The sequence below is a fragment of the Malus domestica genome, chromosome 13 (assembly GCF_042453785.1).
Source record: "Malus domestica chromosome 13, GDT2T_hap1".
Taxonomy (NCBI): Eukaryota; Viridiplantae; Streptophyta; class Magnoliopsida; order Rosales; family Rosaceae; genus Malus; species Malus domestica.
In genome coordinates, this window is record NC_091673.1 from 16,561,210 (window position 1) to 16,578,193 (window position 16,984).

At 34.4% G+C, this 16,984-nt stretch overlaps 3 protein-coding genes, 1 long non-coding RNA gene and 1 pseudogene across 5 annotated transcripts; 2 read left to right on the top strand and 3 right to left on the bottom strand.

The window, feature by feature from the left end:
• Positions 1-1,456: 1,456 nt before the first annotated feature.
• Positions 1,457-2,183, bottom strand: LOC103453141 (uncharacterized). Its single transcript, XM_070811013.1, has one exon. The coding sequence runs from the start codon at positions 2,030-2,032 to the stop codon at positions 1,517-1,519; it is 516 nt and encodes a 171-aa protein (XP_070667114.1). The 5' UTR covers positions 2,033-2,183; the 3' UTR covers positions 1,457-1,516.
• A 301-nt stretch (positions 2,184-2,484) lies between these two features.
• On the bottom strand, positions 2,485-3,005 carry LOC103453207 (uncharacterized). The gene is made up of 2 exons (XM_008392755.1): positions 2,919-3,005; positions 2,485-2,760 (listed from the first exon to the last, which is right to left on the bottom strand). The coding sequence occupies exons 1-2, from the start codon at positions 3,003-3,005 to the stop codon at positions 2,485-2,487; spliced, it is 363 nt and encodes a 120-aa protein (XP_008390977.1).
• A 3,327-nt stretch (positions 3,006-6,332) lies between these two features.
• Positions 6,333-8,007, top strand: LOC103453208 (uncharacterized; annotated as a pseudogene).
• LOC103453142 (isoflavone reductase homolog) lies at positions 7,916-12,717 on the bottom strand. Of its 2 annotated transcripts, none has more exons than XM_070810828.1 (4): positions 12,328-12,717; positions 9,201-9,441; positions 8,894-9,097; positions 7,916-8,387 (listed from the first exon to the last, which is right to left on the bottom strand). In XM_070810828.1, exons 1-4 carry the CDS (start codon positions 12,655-12,657, stop codon positions 8,236-8,238), a joined length of 927 nt encoding a protein of 308 aa, XP_070666929.1. In that variant the 5' UTR covers positions 12,658-12,717; the 3' UTR covers positions 7,916-8,235. The 2 variants fall into 2 exon arrangements, with proteins under 2 accessions (XP_070666929.1, XP_008390914.3); XM_008392692.4 differs by having other exon boundaries at positions 7,916-8,402.
• Positions 12,718-13,247: 530 nt separating this feature from the next.
• Positions 13,248-14,400, top strand: LOC114820454 (uncharacterized). Its single transcript, XR_003767824.2, has 2 exons — positions 13,248-13,417; positions 14,172-14,400. It is a non-coding gene; the product is annotated as an uncharacterized lncRNA (long non-coding RNA).
• Positions 14,401-16,984: the final 2,584 nt, after the last annotated feature.

The following is a 16,984-nucleotide window of genomic DNA, read 5'->3' on the forward strand; positions in this document are numbered from 1 at the left end:
TTCATTCGTAGTTCATCAAGTGTCTCAGTTCATGCAACAGCCTATCTTTCCCATTTTGCTGCTGTTAAACGCATTTTGCGTTATTTGAAATGCACCATAACTTCTTGACTCACTAATGATGCTGGTGAAGTTTGTTTAAAATCCTTTAGTGATGCAGATTGGGCAGGAGATCCGAATGATGGAAGGTCTACAACTGGCTTAGTTGTTTTCTTGGGCTCTAATCCAATATCATGGTCCTCCAAGAAACAACAAACTGTTTCTCGATCGTCTACAGGAGCAGGATATCGAGCTATGTCATCCACTGCAACTGAACGTGATTGGATTCAATAACTTCTCCATTTTTTACAGGTTAAAGTGGTTTCAGCTCCTGTGCTTTTTTGTGACAATTTGTCAGCCATTGCTCTCTCTTTTAATCTGATTCAACATCAAAAGACCAAGCACATTGAGGGTGATGTTCATTTCATTAGAGAACGGATTGCTCAAAAGTGCCTATTTGTGCAGTTTGTGTCTTCTCGGGAACAGTTCGTAGACATTCTCACAAAAGGGCTTAGTGCTTCTCTCTTTAAAACTCACTTCATCAATCTCATTCTTGGTGCCTCACCATGCATGAGTTTGAGAGGGGATGATAGAGATAATACATGAAGTAAATTGATGGATAGGATTGTGACACTTGTAATGAGATTAGAAAAGTTAGTTATGATAGTTGAGATGTGGAGATGTGAAGATTCTTGTATATATACCCTTATGATGTAATAGCTTAGAAGCTAAGAAAATAAATAACAAGATACAATTTCTCTCTCTCTCAGCTTCTCTCAAATCCTCTCCTTCTCTTTCTAGAATTTCTGCATTCAAGCTTATCATTCTTCTTGATTAACACATATGAATTGTGATGATAACTTCAATGATTCAGTCTTGTAAAAGGATACATTATTATCTCAAGTAATTTAGTCGTATGTTAAGGTCTGAATGAAATGCTACATCTCACTCAGTGGAACGGGTTTCATGCAAGATATAACCATTGCAAGTATCTATTACATCACCATATATAAAATATAATCGTTGATATTTCAAAACACTCAGTTGTACATACCATGAAAGAAATCAAAGCCTCTCCCTTAACTTATAAAATTACATTAACACTTCATTTATTCCCTCATCAAATATAAATTTCATGATAATAATAGATTTAACATATATGTATTATACAACTACAACTGATATTGAGAGATGGATGATTTGAACAAAGGACCTTGGGTGCTAAGGTGAAAATTGTTAACCACTCGAGCCACAAGTTTTTTTTTTTTTTTTAAACTAAAAACGGGTATGGTTGGTCATTTATCACTACACTTAATATGGGTTGATTCAGTTCGTTGGTTGTTGTTTTTCAGGAAGTTGATTCAGTTATTAGTTTGACTCATCACAATAAATGCAAGAAGATTCTTAATGCAACACAGTGTTCCTCAAAGTAAGAAACCAAACCATTAAGAGATGTTCTAAGAAAATTTGAACAGATGAATCACATAATCTTATCAGTTGATAAGAAGCTGTAGATAAACATGTCTCTAATCTCACCTTTACAATAACCATACTTCCTTAACAAACCTTCTTTCACAAACCCAACTTTCTCTAAAACCATTTGGGAACCCTTATTCTCAACCTCCACCAAAGCCTCAACCCTCACCAAACATGGGAACTCTTTGTACACTCTAGACATGGCCATCCTCAGTGCCTGTTTGGCAATCCCTTGTCCCCAGTATTCTGCAGACACGGCATAGCTAACATGGGCTCTACACGTGTCATCGCCCGGTTCGGGTTTGACCGAAACATATCCAATCGAATGGTCATCCAGACATATGGACTGGCGCCATGGGTGTGGTATAGCAACCTTCTCAATGTATGCCAAGGCTTCTTCCCTAGAGGTTATGGTGTTCCATCTCAAATAGCGCGTCACTTTGTCATCACTCGCCCATTTCAAGAAGTCATCGGCATCGGAGACTTTGAAGGGACGCAGTGAAATTCTTGAGGACTCCATAACTTTGAGGAAGTTTGAGATGGTTCCAAGCTCAATTGGGATATATAAATAGGGGGTATAAAGTAGTCAGCCATACGATTATGTGTGATCCAAAATCTATTCAAATAATAGATTTGGATTCAATGAACTTGCCTAGTGGTGCTACTAGTAGACAAATTGGTCACTAGCATCACCATCTGCAACTAGTCAATTATTAGATAAAACCTAACGATATGTGTCCCTGTGACAAAAACAACTGACCAGTTAAAACATAACATGTGTAGAGAGTTTAAATTTAAAAAAAAAAATGGTAAGATGTAACACATGCTTATGTTTTAACTAAACGATACTTATTATTATACCTATCATGTAACAGGAAAATTCTCACTTAATAAATTGCCTAGCAATAAATATAGTAAAAAGTATTTTTCAACTGGTTTAAATCCAGATTTACAGAAATAAAATGGTCACGTTCAAGGCATAAGATCAGTGGGTAGAAGACTATACATGAAAACATCTTTAACTGTACCTTTGTGAATGGTATACTCCCTCAAGAGACCTTCCATGTGGAAACCAAGTTTCTCCAAGACTCTCTGGGAGGCCTTGTTCTCTATCAAAATCAAAGCTTGCATTCTAACCAAATCAGTGAACTCTTTAAACCCTTCAGTGATGGCCATCTTCACAGCTCTGATTACTATGCCTTGTCCCCAGTACTCGGCTGCTAACGCATACCCGATCTCCGCTCGACACTGTCATCACCACCTTGTGGCTTGACGAAGACCATTCCGATCGAACAGTCATTGATGCAGACGGACCTGCAATAAGGTTGAGGAATTCAAACATCCTTGATGTAGGAAAGTGCTTCCTTCTTGGATTTGAAGGTGTTCCAACGAGTGAATTGTGTTACCTTTTCATCCTCGGTATACTTCAAGAAGTCCTCAGCATCTGAGAGCCTATAAGGACGTAGTGTGATTTCCAAAGATTGGCTTTCCATTTCCGTTTGTGATGGTTACAAGAGATGGTACTAAAAATAATCAATTGTGATGAGTTTTCTAGTTTCTGTATTGATTGGATAGCAAATTTCCATAACAAATAGATTAATGTTTTTATTTATTTATTTATTTTATGGGTTCGGTATTTGGATCTTGACAACAAAAGAAAGTGTGAAATGTTCACTGATGGTAGGCAAACCAACCATTCACAAATTGTGAAATGCTATTCTTTGAATTCAAAACAGGAGATGCTTTACTAACTAGTACTATAGTTGAATAATATTATTTTTTATTTGTAGGTAAAAGTTTCAGTCTGACTCAAATGGATGCATGAAGATAACGTATAATATTTGTATTGAGTCCCTTAATTATGATTGACTTATTGTGTGACTTAGCTTAATTTACATCTCGTAGAGTAAAATATTGTTGTACATATATAAAAAAATAAAATGCTTAGTACTCAACGTTCTTACCAAACTCCTCTGAACATCAACCTTTCCATTCCGCAAGTCATATTACCACCACTACTAGTATGGTAAGACTGTTATCGTCTCTTAACATTGCATTTCACTCAGCAAAAGTTTGGCCAATCTCATCTCAAATTAAGAGAAAGGCTGGAGTTCGTCTTTTAGTCGATGTTAAAATTATTTTCATGTTGCAGATGTTAATTATTAGGGTAGTGCCATCCATATCCCATACACCCATTTTTACTTTTCACACACTTCTATCAATTTTTTGCAAAACGGATTGAATGAATTGAAGAAGATAAATGACAAAAATTTAATAAAAGTGTGTAGGAAGTAAAAATAAATATGTGAATAGCAATATCCATTACTATTCGGCTAGTTCCTTAAGACATTGTGTCTCTCTTACACCCAAATTTCAAACGCAGTTGTACCAAACATGCTAACGTAGTCATACAGTTGACAGTTCTTTCACAAAAAAAATATAACCAATTAGTCCAGTTGCACAAGGGCGACGTAATAAAAAAGTAATTAAGTTGGTTCCACAATAGATGAGGAGGAATTCCTTCTTAATAGATGAGGAGAAGCTCCTCCTCAATTCACTACATAACCGATTTAGGGGATTTCATGCTTGTGATCAAAACGTTCATATTATAAAACACTATGTAAAGATCATCTGTGCAAAAAATTGACAAAATATGAAATTGTTTAGTTATCGAATTGCATAACAATAGATGGACGGATTCGGTAAAAGCATTAAGAACCATCAATATCTATTTACTACAATGGAATTACTAAACAACCTTAGTTGTAATTTATTTTTTTGTAGAGATGATATTTTACAAAGAGATTAATAATAGGGTAAATCGCCAAAATGGTCCCTGAGATTTGCATAACTCATCACTTTGGTCCTTGAGATTCCAAATCGATAAAAGTGGTCCTGAAATTGTCCACCATCCATCATTTTGGTTCTTCCGTTAAGTGTCCCGAAGCTCTTGGCAAGAAGTTTGGGCAATTTTCAAGGCTTCGTAACTCAATCGTTTCTTAACCAAATTCGACCCATAATATATCAAAATGAAGATAGGAAAGTGTAGAATAAGATTATACATATTTCGAAGCCTAATGGTTGCTGGAGATTGCTGGAAAATAGCCTCAAAGTTGACTGGTTCAAGTGAAAACTTGAAAACTCATCGGAAACTAGGTAAACTTTAAACGTTCATAACTTCTTCAATACTCAACGAAATCAAGTGATTCAAAAACAAAAATCATACTTCTCGACTAGACAAAGAGAATGGTACCTTTATCGACGGCTAACTCGCCATGTTTTGACCGGAAAACGGCTCATTTTAATTTTTGACCTAATCTTTAACGCATATGTGAGTCTTCTCTCATACACTAAAATAAAATTTGTAGTCATTGCATAAGTTTTTATTTATGGAACTTTTTAATTCTAACCTACTTTAAAAAAAATTATGTATTTGATCTTTATTGATTCAACTAGTCTATATTTTGTTATATGAAAACCACTTTCTCTAGTGTTTAATCTTGCAATTTTGAGTGTTTGCCCAAGTGGGAGAAATAATGTATTATGGGCTTCACTCTCATCAATTTTGCATGCTTTTAATGGTCATAGTTTTGGTGGATAAAACGTACATTATCATACTTGTTTATATTTTATTTGTTATATATGCATCTAATCTTGCAGGAAATTCAAGAATGGTTAATGAGTATATTTTGCTCAAAAGTGTTTTGCTTATTAATTCTTGTTTGTTGTTCAAGAAATTGGACTTGTGATTTATATGTTATTGATGAATAATTAATCTGCTCAAAAGTGTTTTCTTATTCAGTACAACTATAAATCAATGTATAATGAAGCATGGAATTGACAATTGTATATATTTCATCTGCTCAAAAGTGTTGAAGCTATATACGTTTGCCCTTGTATTTTATGTTTTAGCTATGCAAACCTAATATAATTAGTTTCTGTCCAAAGATGATTATGGAATTATATACTTTTGATGCAATAAGAAAACATTTAGTTAAAGTTTTCTATTTCTGTCAAATGTTAGATGTGTGGATGCAAATTTCTTCCTCCTTGATCTTGGACAAGATTGCACCTACAAAACAATTTACACCTTAGGTCAAGACCAAGAGCCTCACGCACCCACGATGAATGGGGGGGCTTTGGCATAAGAACCTCTGATGTCAAAGTTAGAATTTAGAGAGAAAGTGTTTGAGAATTTTGGAGAATTTTAGCAAGAGAATGACCACCCTCTTTTGGAGAAGAGAATAGGGCTTTTATAGGGGAGTGTGGCCGGTCCCCTTTGGAGAAAGGTGGCCGGCCTTTAAGTGTTTTTTGGGATGTTATTTGGTGATTCAATTAGCAATTAATATATTAATTAGATATAAATATATTAATTGGCTAATTATCATAATAAAAGAAATTTTTTGGGAGGTTTTGGGAGGTTATGTAATGATAACTTAATTAATTAGATAAAAGAAGGCAAGAAAGAGGTAAATATATATGGAAAGAGGTAAATATATATGGAATGAGGTAGGTTTTGGGAATTACCTTATAAGAGGGATTTGATGAGATGGTTTTTGAATTGTTACCTTTTTGGGCACTTTTGACTTGGCTGAGAGATGACTGTCCGCTGCTCGCGCATAGGAATCCCGTTGTACCTCAGGGTATTTTTGTCCTTTTTTGTCCAAAAATCCACGTGTCGCCTTGTGATTATTTTTGGCTCCACAAGATGAACAAAACTGACCAAATGATTTTGTATAGTTTTTCAATCGCAAGAGTCACTTCCCTACAAATATCTAGCATAAATATGTTGAGCTCACAAATTTTATGTTCTAGATCCCATGACTAACGTTTTGCTAATGGGAGTATTTGAAAGGTATCTGTTTCATTTTGTAGACATTTACAAAGTTTTTTTTTATACTCCCTTAATCAGTGGGAGTAATAATATCTATATATAATTTTGTCTCTATTAATCAGTGGGAGTAAGAGATTACATTTTGTGTTAAAAAATTGAAGTGTTAGTAGCTGATACTTTAAGAGTAAATTTTGTATAAATTTTGTTCATAAGTTTTAATAAGAGGTCCTGATTTTGTAAACAGTATGTCGTATTTTACTTATTCTCTTATTATATTCTAAATTGACAGAAAAGTTGGATTTTGTTACCAACCTTGTTGAGTTCTTTTGTGAACTACTTTTGTAGTGAAATATATTTTCATATTTTCAGTTCAACTATTGTGAGCTAATGTTTTGACTATTAGCTCTTGATATCATGACTTTGTTAGTAACATAGTGCTTTGAGTTAAGTGTACATGTAATCAGGGAGTGCAAGGAACTGTCCAATGTGTGCCTTGTTTTCCTTTGTTCTACATTTAGTCTCAAAGTGACAAGTTACTTGAAATGTATGATTACATACTTTAGTGGGCTCAAGTGATCACCATATTTATTTATCTCATTGAGGTATTCTCATTGACTTTCAAGTGGGAGAATGTAAAATCATGAATGGCAATGAATTATGCTCAGAATAATTGAGGGAATAGTTGACTTGGCAATCAAGTTAATGAAATCTCTAGGACTCTTGGTGCTTTAAGGAAATAAACATATTAGAGTCCTAATTACATGCAATCAATTATGGACCTTTATTAAGTAAATACAAGGAATAAGAGTCATGAAGGGACTCTAATTGATTAGATATGATTTGGGTTGATATCCTTTCCGATAATAGGGAGGAATTGGTTGAAACCCTAGCTATATAACCAAGGAGCAGTCCTTGCTTCCATACCAAATGAAACTCACGAAAACTACAAGTCTATTTCGATAGTAAAGTTCATTGAGAGGTACTGGAAGTAGAAGACTACTTCTACTTTGTTGTAAGGATCAATGGCTTCATCTTCATAACCATGTGTTCCGTATTCTACATATAAGTTTAATATAATTAGTCAACCTCTATTTTATATTGATTTGATTTATTCGTGATCCTAATATCTTGTTGTTGTGATTTCAGAATATATCTTATAGTCATCCCACACCCTTGGTTAAGGGCAATCTGCCTTGACAACATGCCAATCGGTTCCATTTCTGTGACCCCTTTCTCGGGCAATAATCGGTGCAGAGGTGAACTTGGATACGTTTTGGGGTCCAAGTACTGGGGCAAGGGAATTGCGACCCAGGCTGTGAAATTGGTGGCTGATGCTATATTCAAAGAGTGGCCACATTTGGATAGACTTGAAGCTCTTGTTGACGTGGACAATGCGGGATCACAATTCACGAAGGATGCTTGAGAAGGTAGGGTTTCAGAGAGAAGGTGTGTTGAGAAAGTATTTTATCTTGAAGGAAAGAAGTAGGGACATGGTGATTTTGCAGTCTTCTTTCTACAGATTGGCAAACTTGATGTATTTGTACCCAATAAAAGTAATAAGACAAATAATGCAAGTAATGTTCTATCTGATATATATTACTGAAATGTTTGTAATATTTGATATATTATGGCTTTGGTGCAACAATACAACCTTTGTGTAGGACTGGCTATTGCCTTCCGATTTCTCACTCAGCCCTTACTCTATTACATATAACACACACAGAGACACACATATAGTAAGGTTCCTTATCACTAGCAGTATATATGCCACGCTCGTATTGATTGCACATACACTACTATGTTGTGTAACACGCACAAAAGTGCATGGATGGATTACAGTACAACATATAATTTTAGGAGAAACTATTATTAAATACATTAGATTGATTTCATGCATATAATTTTAAGTATTCATCCATGCGTGTATATTTCACTTCTGAGTAAAGCTTTGAAGCTTCTTCTACTCCTTCTCCCTCGATTTCAAAGTTTGTCAGATTGCCTTCATAGAAAATGTGGTAAAAATGCCCCACTCCTACCTGGCCTGCATAGTCCATACCTGAATTATAATATTTCAGATTGAGATCAAAATCAAACTAGATAAGATGTGTAACTCTCTAATGCTGACTAACCACAAGTAGCTATATATAAATGTTGATTGATCCCCGTAGCGACATATTAACATCCTATAATTTGAGAACTGAAAGTACCCCACTTTAATTTGTTTCTATCATTTTTTTTTTTTTTTTTGAGTTTTCTATATGATTACATGGTTGCCTACTTTAAGGTGTGAAATTTAAGCTTAAAGCTTATGTTAGATTTTAAACAATGGATTTTGTACATCACACAATCCGAGAGTTAAAATCTGAATTCTTAGCACTAATTGATGTCAGTTAATCCGTAATTGATCGACAAGGAGTTGATTGATCGACAGGATTAACCACATATATATAAATGCAGTTAACTGGGGGTAACCTAGAGCCATTAATTTACTAATGAATATATGTTAGTAATTTTCTTGAACACAACTGATTTCAAATGATTAAATACCTTTCATAGAAGCAAGAAAGTCTTGTTTAGAAATGGTGATCTTTTCTAGTTTCTTTCCGAGAAGGTTCTCCCACATCTCGACCAATTGCTTCTGCGAGAGTACGTTTTCAGGTGGACGAAGGTACAATGTTTTGTTCAATGTTCGTGGATCATCTATCGTCTTGATCGTGTATGTTGCGATGTCCTCTTCATCCATAAGAGTGACTGCACAAAACATGAAGATCATCAACAAAAACGATTAGTTCTCCACGCGTCGTTTAAATTAAACCAAACAAATATAGTAATTAATGTAGAAACATGTGTGTACCTTTAGAGTTACCATCTCCATAAATAAGCACCTTCTCCCTTGGAGGAAGGACAGTCCCCATCTGCGAAAGGTTGCCCGCAAAATAACCCCCAAAAGCAGCACCACATACATAAGTGAAGGGGATTTTAGCATCTTGTATTGCCTTTCTCACTACCATTTTCTCATCAAATGTGACTCTTCCTGGTTCAAGTGCATGTCCCATACGTGCTGGGTCGAGACCGAACTCTGATGGCAAGAAACGCTGCACAGAAAATCAAGGGAAGGGGAAGAGAAAAGTACATAATTCAACACCCCTACAATAACAATATGATTTCTTTTCTATTACAAGCGATATTTTACACTTTCAACACTAAGGGGAGGATGTTGATCCCGACGTAGTGAGTTGAAGAGGGAGATCCTAGTCACCAGGGCAACCCACCATTTGCATTATCAATATGGTTTATGATATTAGAGAAATGCTAAGAAGACTCTCTGCCAACTCATGTTTTTTTACACAGTATTTTATAATGTTGACACAAGATTGTGCCAAAACATGAGGTGGCGGAGAATACCTAGAGAGTGCCACTTTTTGAAAAACTCTTCTTAACATTTCTCATTATAATAAACAAAGAGTAACACCATATATCGTATGGGAAGAGATCCTATCCGGATCTATCCCATCAAATCCACCCAATCCATTCATCCGGACCCTTGACATTTGATCCATCGGTTACAAACAGGGAGCCCCTTCAAAAGTTATAATAATTTTAGTCATTTGATCAAATTTCAAGGGTCCGAATTAATGGAATTGGTGGCTTTGATGGGAGAGATCCGGAGAGAATCTCTTCCCATATCATATAATCACTAATGAATAATAAATAACCGGCTACATGATATTGATCTTTTGCCCAATTTCACCTAACACCAAAATGCTCATTAAAAGCCTATTCTTAATGAAAATAAATGGGTTCTCTTTAGACCTGGTAATTTCTTACACAATTCGTTATCACGATATGTAAACGATACAAAAATAATGAGTTTCAGGTCAACACGATAAATAATTGGTCATTATCGAGTCACATGATAACGACTAATAACGGGCCCTTAACTAGTTTACACGAGGGTGACATGTGAGTAACCCGTTTGACACGTTAAGAAAAAAATTATTTTGATGATTGTTTTTAAACTACTAAAAAAACTTATATATGTATATATATTAAGTATGTATTATTGTAATATTATTCTATATAAATTTTAAAAAAATTAAATTTTATTTATTTATTTATTTTTATAGTATACTATAAGAAAATAGTGAGATTAAAAAAATTACAATACATATTAAAAATAAAATTATCAAGTAATTTAAAAATACAAAACACAATAAAAAAATTTATAATAATTAATTTACAATTGCGAAAAAATGTGAAAAAAAATATGCAAATGCTCGTGAATAGTATTTTTAAGGGAGTCCAAAATAAATTAAATTCATTATCATTAATGTACAAATCTAAAAATGTGAAAGGCAAATATTTTTTTTTAATGTTTTGATTTATGTGACAATGTGGTATGCATATACTAATTTATTATTATGTTTTCCATTTTTTGGATCAAATTATGTTTTCATTTTCATTATTTATTGATATAAAATATATTTTCTTTAACAGGTCCAGTCATATTACCTAATAATATTAATGAGTCGATTTCGTGTAGGTCATATTACCCATTTACTTTAACGAGTGTTACACGATACGACTCATTAAGATATCGAGTATGTCACAAAAATGACACGAACACGGAAAATACAACACAAATGTTAGATCTAGTTCTCCTCAGTAAGGAAGGACCTTTATTAAAGGGAAAGAACATGGGTGTATCCATGCACCCTTTTTACTTCTCACATATTTTTCTAATTTTTTGCCGTCGAATTGGATGAATTGAAGAATATTAGATGATAGAATTTAACAAGAAGTATGTAAGAAGTAAAAAATGATGTGTGCGGATAACACACCCCAAGAACATAAAGCTGTTGACCTAAAATTGTGAATTTCTTCGTTCACCATTCATGTTGAACACAGCACACGACTTATGTGATTTACTCTAGACTTGTAACTCCTGCATGCTGTGTGACTTGTGCAATGAAACATCCAATCAAATCCTACTTTTTTAAATCCAAACTTTTGGTGCGGTGATTTTTTTTCATATATATTTGTGTTCGTTCTGAACTTTTATTTGTTAATTTCAAAACTATGAGGTCATATATCGTAGTTACCATGTCATTTGATAATTAAAGGGGTAAATCGTCAAATAGTTGCCGGAAAATAGTCTCAAAGTTGACTGATCCGAGTGAAAACTTGAAAACTCGCTGGAAACTGGGTAAACTTTAAACGTTCATAACTTCTTCAATACTTAACAAAATCAAGTGATTCAAAAACGAAAATCATACTTCTCGACGAGACAAAGAGAAAGGTACCTTTTTGACGGCTAACTTGCCGTGGTTTGGCCGGAAAACCGCTCGAAAGTAGTTGTCTTGGTCTCGAGTTAGCCACTTTCGAGCCATTTTCCGGCCAAACCAAGACAATTTAGCCATCTAAAAAGGTACAATTATCTTCATCTCGTTGAGAAGTATGATTTTCATTTTTGAATCACTTGATTTCGTTGAGTATTGAAGAAGTTATAAACGTTTAAAGTTTACCCAGTTTCCGACGAGTTTTCAAGTTTTCACTCGGACCAGTCAACTTTGAGGCTATTTTCTGGCCATCTCCGGCAACAATTGGGCTTTAAAATAGGTATAGTCTTATTCTACACTTTCCAATCTTCATTTTGATATGTTATGGGTCTAATTTGGTTAACAAACGATTGAGTTACGAAGCTTTGAAAATTGCCCAAACTTCCTGCCAAGAGCTCCGGGACACTTAACAGAGTTTTTAACGGAATGACCAAAATGATGGATGGTGGACAATCTCAGGGACCACTTTTATCGATTTGGAATCGCAGGGACCAAAGTGATAAGTTATGCAAATCTCAGGGACCATTTTGGCGATTTACCCTAATTAAAGTTGCACTGTTCTTTTTTATACAAAGTGGAGAAATAAATACTACTAAGCCAGTAACTAATTGATGACTGAAGATGGAAATAATATACACATACCTTAACATTTCCGGCTTCCTTGATAGCTTGAACAAGCTTGAGCTGCAACAAAATGTTGTGACTCCTAAAATGCACCCCGGACATGGTACAAATGACAACGTCGACAAGCTTGACAGCACGAACAAGGCTTTGGAGATCAGAAAAGGAGCCCTCCACAAGGTGAGCCCCTTGCTTTTTGAAGGACAAGAGCATCTGCAGCTTCTCAATATCAAGGCCAATCTCTGGCCTTTGAAGGACATAGGTTGGGTGACCTAGGGCTAGGCTTGCCTTAACAATCCTTCGTCCCACGTACCCAGTACAACCTACCACAAGAACCTTGCTCTTTCCCATGTCTACCAAATGTTATTGGGATGCTTCTTTTTGCCTCTTGCTTTGTTTGTTTGTCATGAAGGCAAGACTAGCTCTATATATAATAGTAGTCGAGAACCCCTGCAGGTATACTGTTCCATTTCCTTCCTGCATACAATAGTTGACATGCAAGCTAGCCTAGACTTTTACGCTGTTGTAAAAGTCACTCCATATCATTTCATTAGTTGGTGGGGATCTGGCAAGCCTGAAAATATTGACAAAAATACAGACCTAATTTCAAACTGGGTAGACCAAAGCAATATATAAATCCTATAATTGATTAAGAATTATAAGTGGTTGTGTTATCTATATATAAAGGCAGAGTCCCAGTTTGGTGAAACATTCCAAAATGCCAAGAATATCCCTATGTTTCCTTCACAGGATTATTGAAAATTTTGCACGTTAATTGTAGTGGTTTGATTGTGGTTTTTGTTTTCTGCAGGTTTTTCTTCCCTTATCTTATCAAAGAAATCATTTCATAGGTTAGGCTTTCATTTTTTTTATTTTTCTTCACAGGACTTTTAAGGATATCCTCAAGTCAAAGTGATGGAATCAAAGTCTTCACCCCCCCCCCCCCCCCCCCAAATAACAATAACAAATTAGGTTTCTTCATTTTTAGACTCTCTTGGGGTTGGCAGATAAGGGGTTGCTTGCATTGAAACCTCGCCGCCTAGCTTCTCCTTTCTTATGAAATTTTATCCCTTTCCTACGGCCAGTTCGTGAAGGCCGTTTTCAAATTGAGGTTTTATATATTCTGTCTCTTAAGATTTGATTCTTTCTATTTTGGCTTATTTTTGTCTGATTTCTCAAACAATTTGGCTAATGAAGAGTTTATGGATATACAATGGGACAATATTATTTTCTCTCTGTTTTATGTGTTTATTTAGTTTTACTGTAGTTTTCATCTATGCCTTGAGTTTTGGCTTCTCTATCTTTTTATCTTTTGTAGCGTTGCAGGTCAATGGCGAGAATTATTCAAGTATGCGACATCATTTTAATTTCATGTGAAAAATCTTCTCTTATAATTATGTTTGAGTGATTGAATGTGCATATGTGAGCTCTTAGGTTGAGTTCCGTATTTATTGTTGAAGAAAACAGGAAGTGAGGAACTCAATAACCCTACCACGATTATGTATGAAATAAATTGGATCTATTAAAAACTCATATTTTGGGTGTGTTGTTAGGAAAAAACGCCTAAACTCTGAATTTGTATAGAACAGATTCATTATAAAATAGATTAATTGTATGTGTTATTGCTTTTAGTACTGAAATTGACTTCTTTGCCCTCCTACAAGTCATAGCTTTGCTAATAAATTGAGAACAATGTCTGATTTAGTTTTTTCCTTTTTTTCTTTTTTTTTTTTTTGTCGAAATGTCTTATTTAATTTAACTCTTTTCATTTGATAATTCCCTTACCCTTGGTTTGAGATATAAAGTATTTCATTTCAGTCATCAAGTCACCATTTAACTAGTATTCTGTTGATTTTTGTCTGTAGGTACACAAAAATATGCAGATTTTGCTTTCAAATTGAGAGGCGTAAGGACAATCTTTGTTCATAGAAAAAAAAAAGCTGGACAGAGTAGGCATGGGTATGGGAACATGATTGGTTGTTATATTGCTTTGGGACGTTTTGATATTTTAGAGATTAATGAGTTTGTGGAGATTTTGCTTTTCATCTTGCTTTGTATTTGAACTTAAGCACTATAACTGAACTTACTTTAAAATTATAGAACTTCAAAACGCGACTGCGGTTAGGATTAGAGAGAGCCAAATATATATGTCGAGAAACTAGGCATTGCAAGTATATAAATTCCAATTGTATTATTGCTAAATCATATATATCAAATGTAGTTAGGAATTAAATTAAGTACAAACTACATGCGGATGGAAAAAGTTATATATAGGGGAGAGCCTAAAAATACTTGAAGAATCAAATACTGCACAAATTTGTGATAAGTTGATGAGTAAAGATGATTGCCTTTTGTCAAGCAGTTTTTGACTTTTCTACATTCTTTTATATAGTTTTTTCTTTTTTTCTTCCTATTTTGTCAGATTAGAGAGATGGGGGCGCTGATAAAAAAAAAGTATTTTTGCGTTTTGCTGCACATGATGATGTTGATGATATACAATGTTTAATGACTGAACCCTATTCCCTATACTATAGCGAAAAATGAAGCATAATTATACAATAGCTACACACAAAACATTGAAAGTATACATGCGTGCAGTAAGAATGAATGGTAAAAATGCCATGTTCCTTTTAACATTGCGAATTACCGAACTTTCTGGACGGAGTATAAATACGAATGCTCTTGGTGGCCTTCATTTAATTTCTTACTAATATCATCTCAATGTTTTGGAACTTTTGACGGCCCTCCCACCTAACATATAATTTTTAGGGGCATGCAGCGTCCGTAATTATAAAAATGCCTCTTGCATGCGCGTTAGCGCATGCGGAGAGGCTAGTAAATCATAAAACCTCCAGGTTTCAGTGGACCGTAATATTCAACGTATTATAGTTTGGTGTTTCTTAAATTTTTAAGGTGTGTATTCAATTTCTATTTTAAAGGATTTAAAAGGAAAGGATTTACATGGAGTTTAGAAAACTAAGGGCATTTAATCTGAATTTTAAAAGATTTGATCAAAATCCAATTAGAACTTTAAGGGAGTTTATAAAAGTTTTTAGGAAGTCGAACATATTCTATCATGATTTAAAAAAAAATTATAAAAATTAAGATGTGCAGCAGTCCTAATGATTTAGGAATGTGTTTGTGTAAATCCTATTATATGTTGGGATATGCTTGTGTGATTCTATCATATCATAACCTTAGATATTATTGTAATCCTATTGGACTAAAAATTTACGTTCGCTACTACTATAAATAAAAGCACAATGATGTAAGAAAAATACACCTTAAAATGTAAACTCTCTCCTCTCTCTTGTCGCTGCACCTCCACTCTCTCTCTCTGCCCTTTAGTTTTTCAGTTAAATAGGTCAACTACAAATTCAAAAGCTCAATTGTTTTTTACCAATTAGGTTCTCCTAAAATCCCTGTTTGATATTTTCAACGACCATGATGCATGAACCTGTACATTTATATTTACCTTCTTATATATATATATATACATATATATATATATATATTGTATATTTCATATATTTGTCAATATATATATGTTCATGCATAACGCAATTATAAATTTGCTATGTAGAATTTGTGAGTCAAAGAAACAAAAGTAAATAGAAGCAATTTTGGGTTTTTTCAAATGCTAGAATTGAAAAAAAAAAATCTAGGAAATTTGTGTCGAAGCTGCGGCTCGAAGCTGTGCCGAGCCACGCTGGCTGGCTTGCAGCCCAGCCGCGTTGCTGCTCTCTAAACTATTGCTACACACGAGACTACCAAGGCCGATGTAATACCCCGTATTTAAAAAAATATTATTACATATTATATGTGTGTGTGTGTGGATAATTATTATTTCACGTAATGATTTTATTAAATTTATTTTATGCAAGAACCTACTTTCGATATGTAAAATAGTTTCATTGTAAAATCCTTTGTGCTACAAATTATTTCAAAAACTAGCTAGTAGTATTTCATGTTCATATGTAATTAGAGATATTTTTAGTTTGAATTGGAGAAGGTGATTATGATGAGTTTGGCTTTATTGTTCTCACAAAGGCTAAGTGATGTTTTGGGCAACCATTAGAGAATAAAGATGAGGAGTTAGTCACTACTCTAGATAGGTTGAGGTGGAGAGTTTGTAACATTAGGAGTTAATGATTTGGTGATTACTCACCACTCTAAATGTGAAGTTGGCAAGTTTGTATTCATTAGGAATCTAAGAGTTAAATGTTTGGTGAGGATTGATCCCCCAAATTATTTGGACGTGGCCTTTGGATGCAAGGAACATCTTGCATATTATTCCTTAGTTCATGATTAGCTTCACATTTGTTATTTTGTCATTGGACCACATTTCATTGTGATGATTACGCTAACATTTGGTGTGTTTTCATTGGAACACATTTCATGGTAATAATTAGCACAACACTTGCTTTCTTTCCATTGGCACACTTGTGGAGATTCTTTGGACAAGATGATGTCATGCAATTTACATAAAGGAAGGAGGAAAGAAACAACGGAAGGATATAGAGAAAAGAAGAAGAGGAAAAGATAGAGAAAAGAAGAAGAAGAAAAGGGAGAGGAAAGAGGAAGACGAAAAGAGAGAGGAAGAAGAAGAAAAAAAGCAAGAAAAAAAACAACTCCAACAAAAAGTCATTCTTCCCTTCATATTACCTTCCTATTTTCT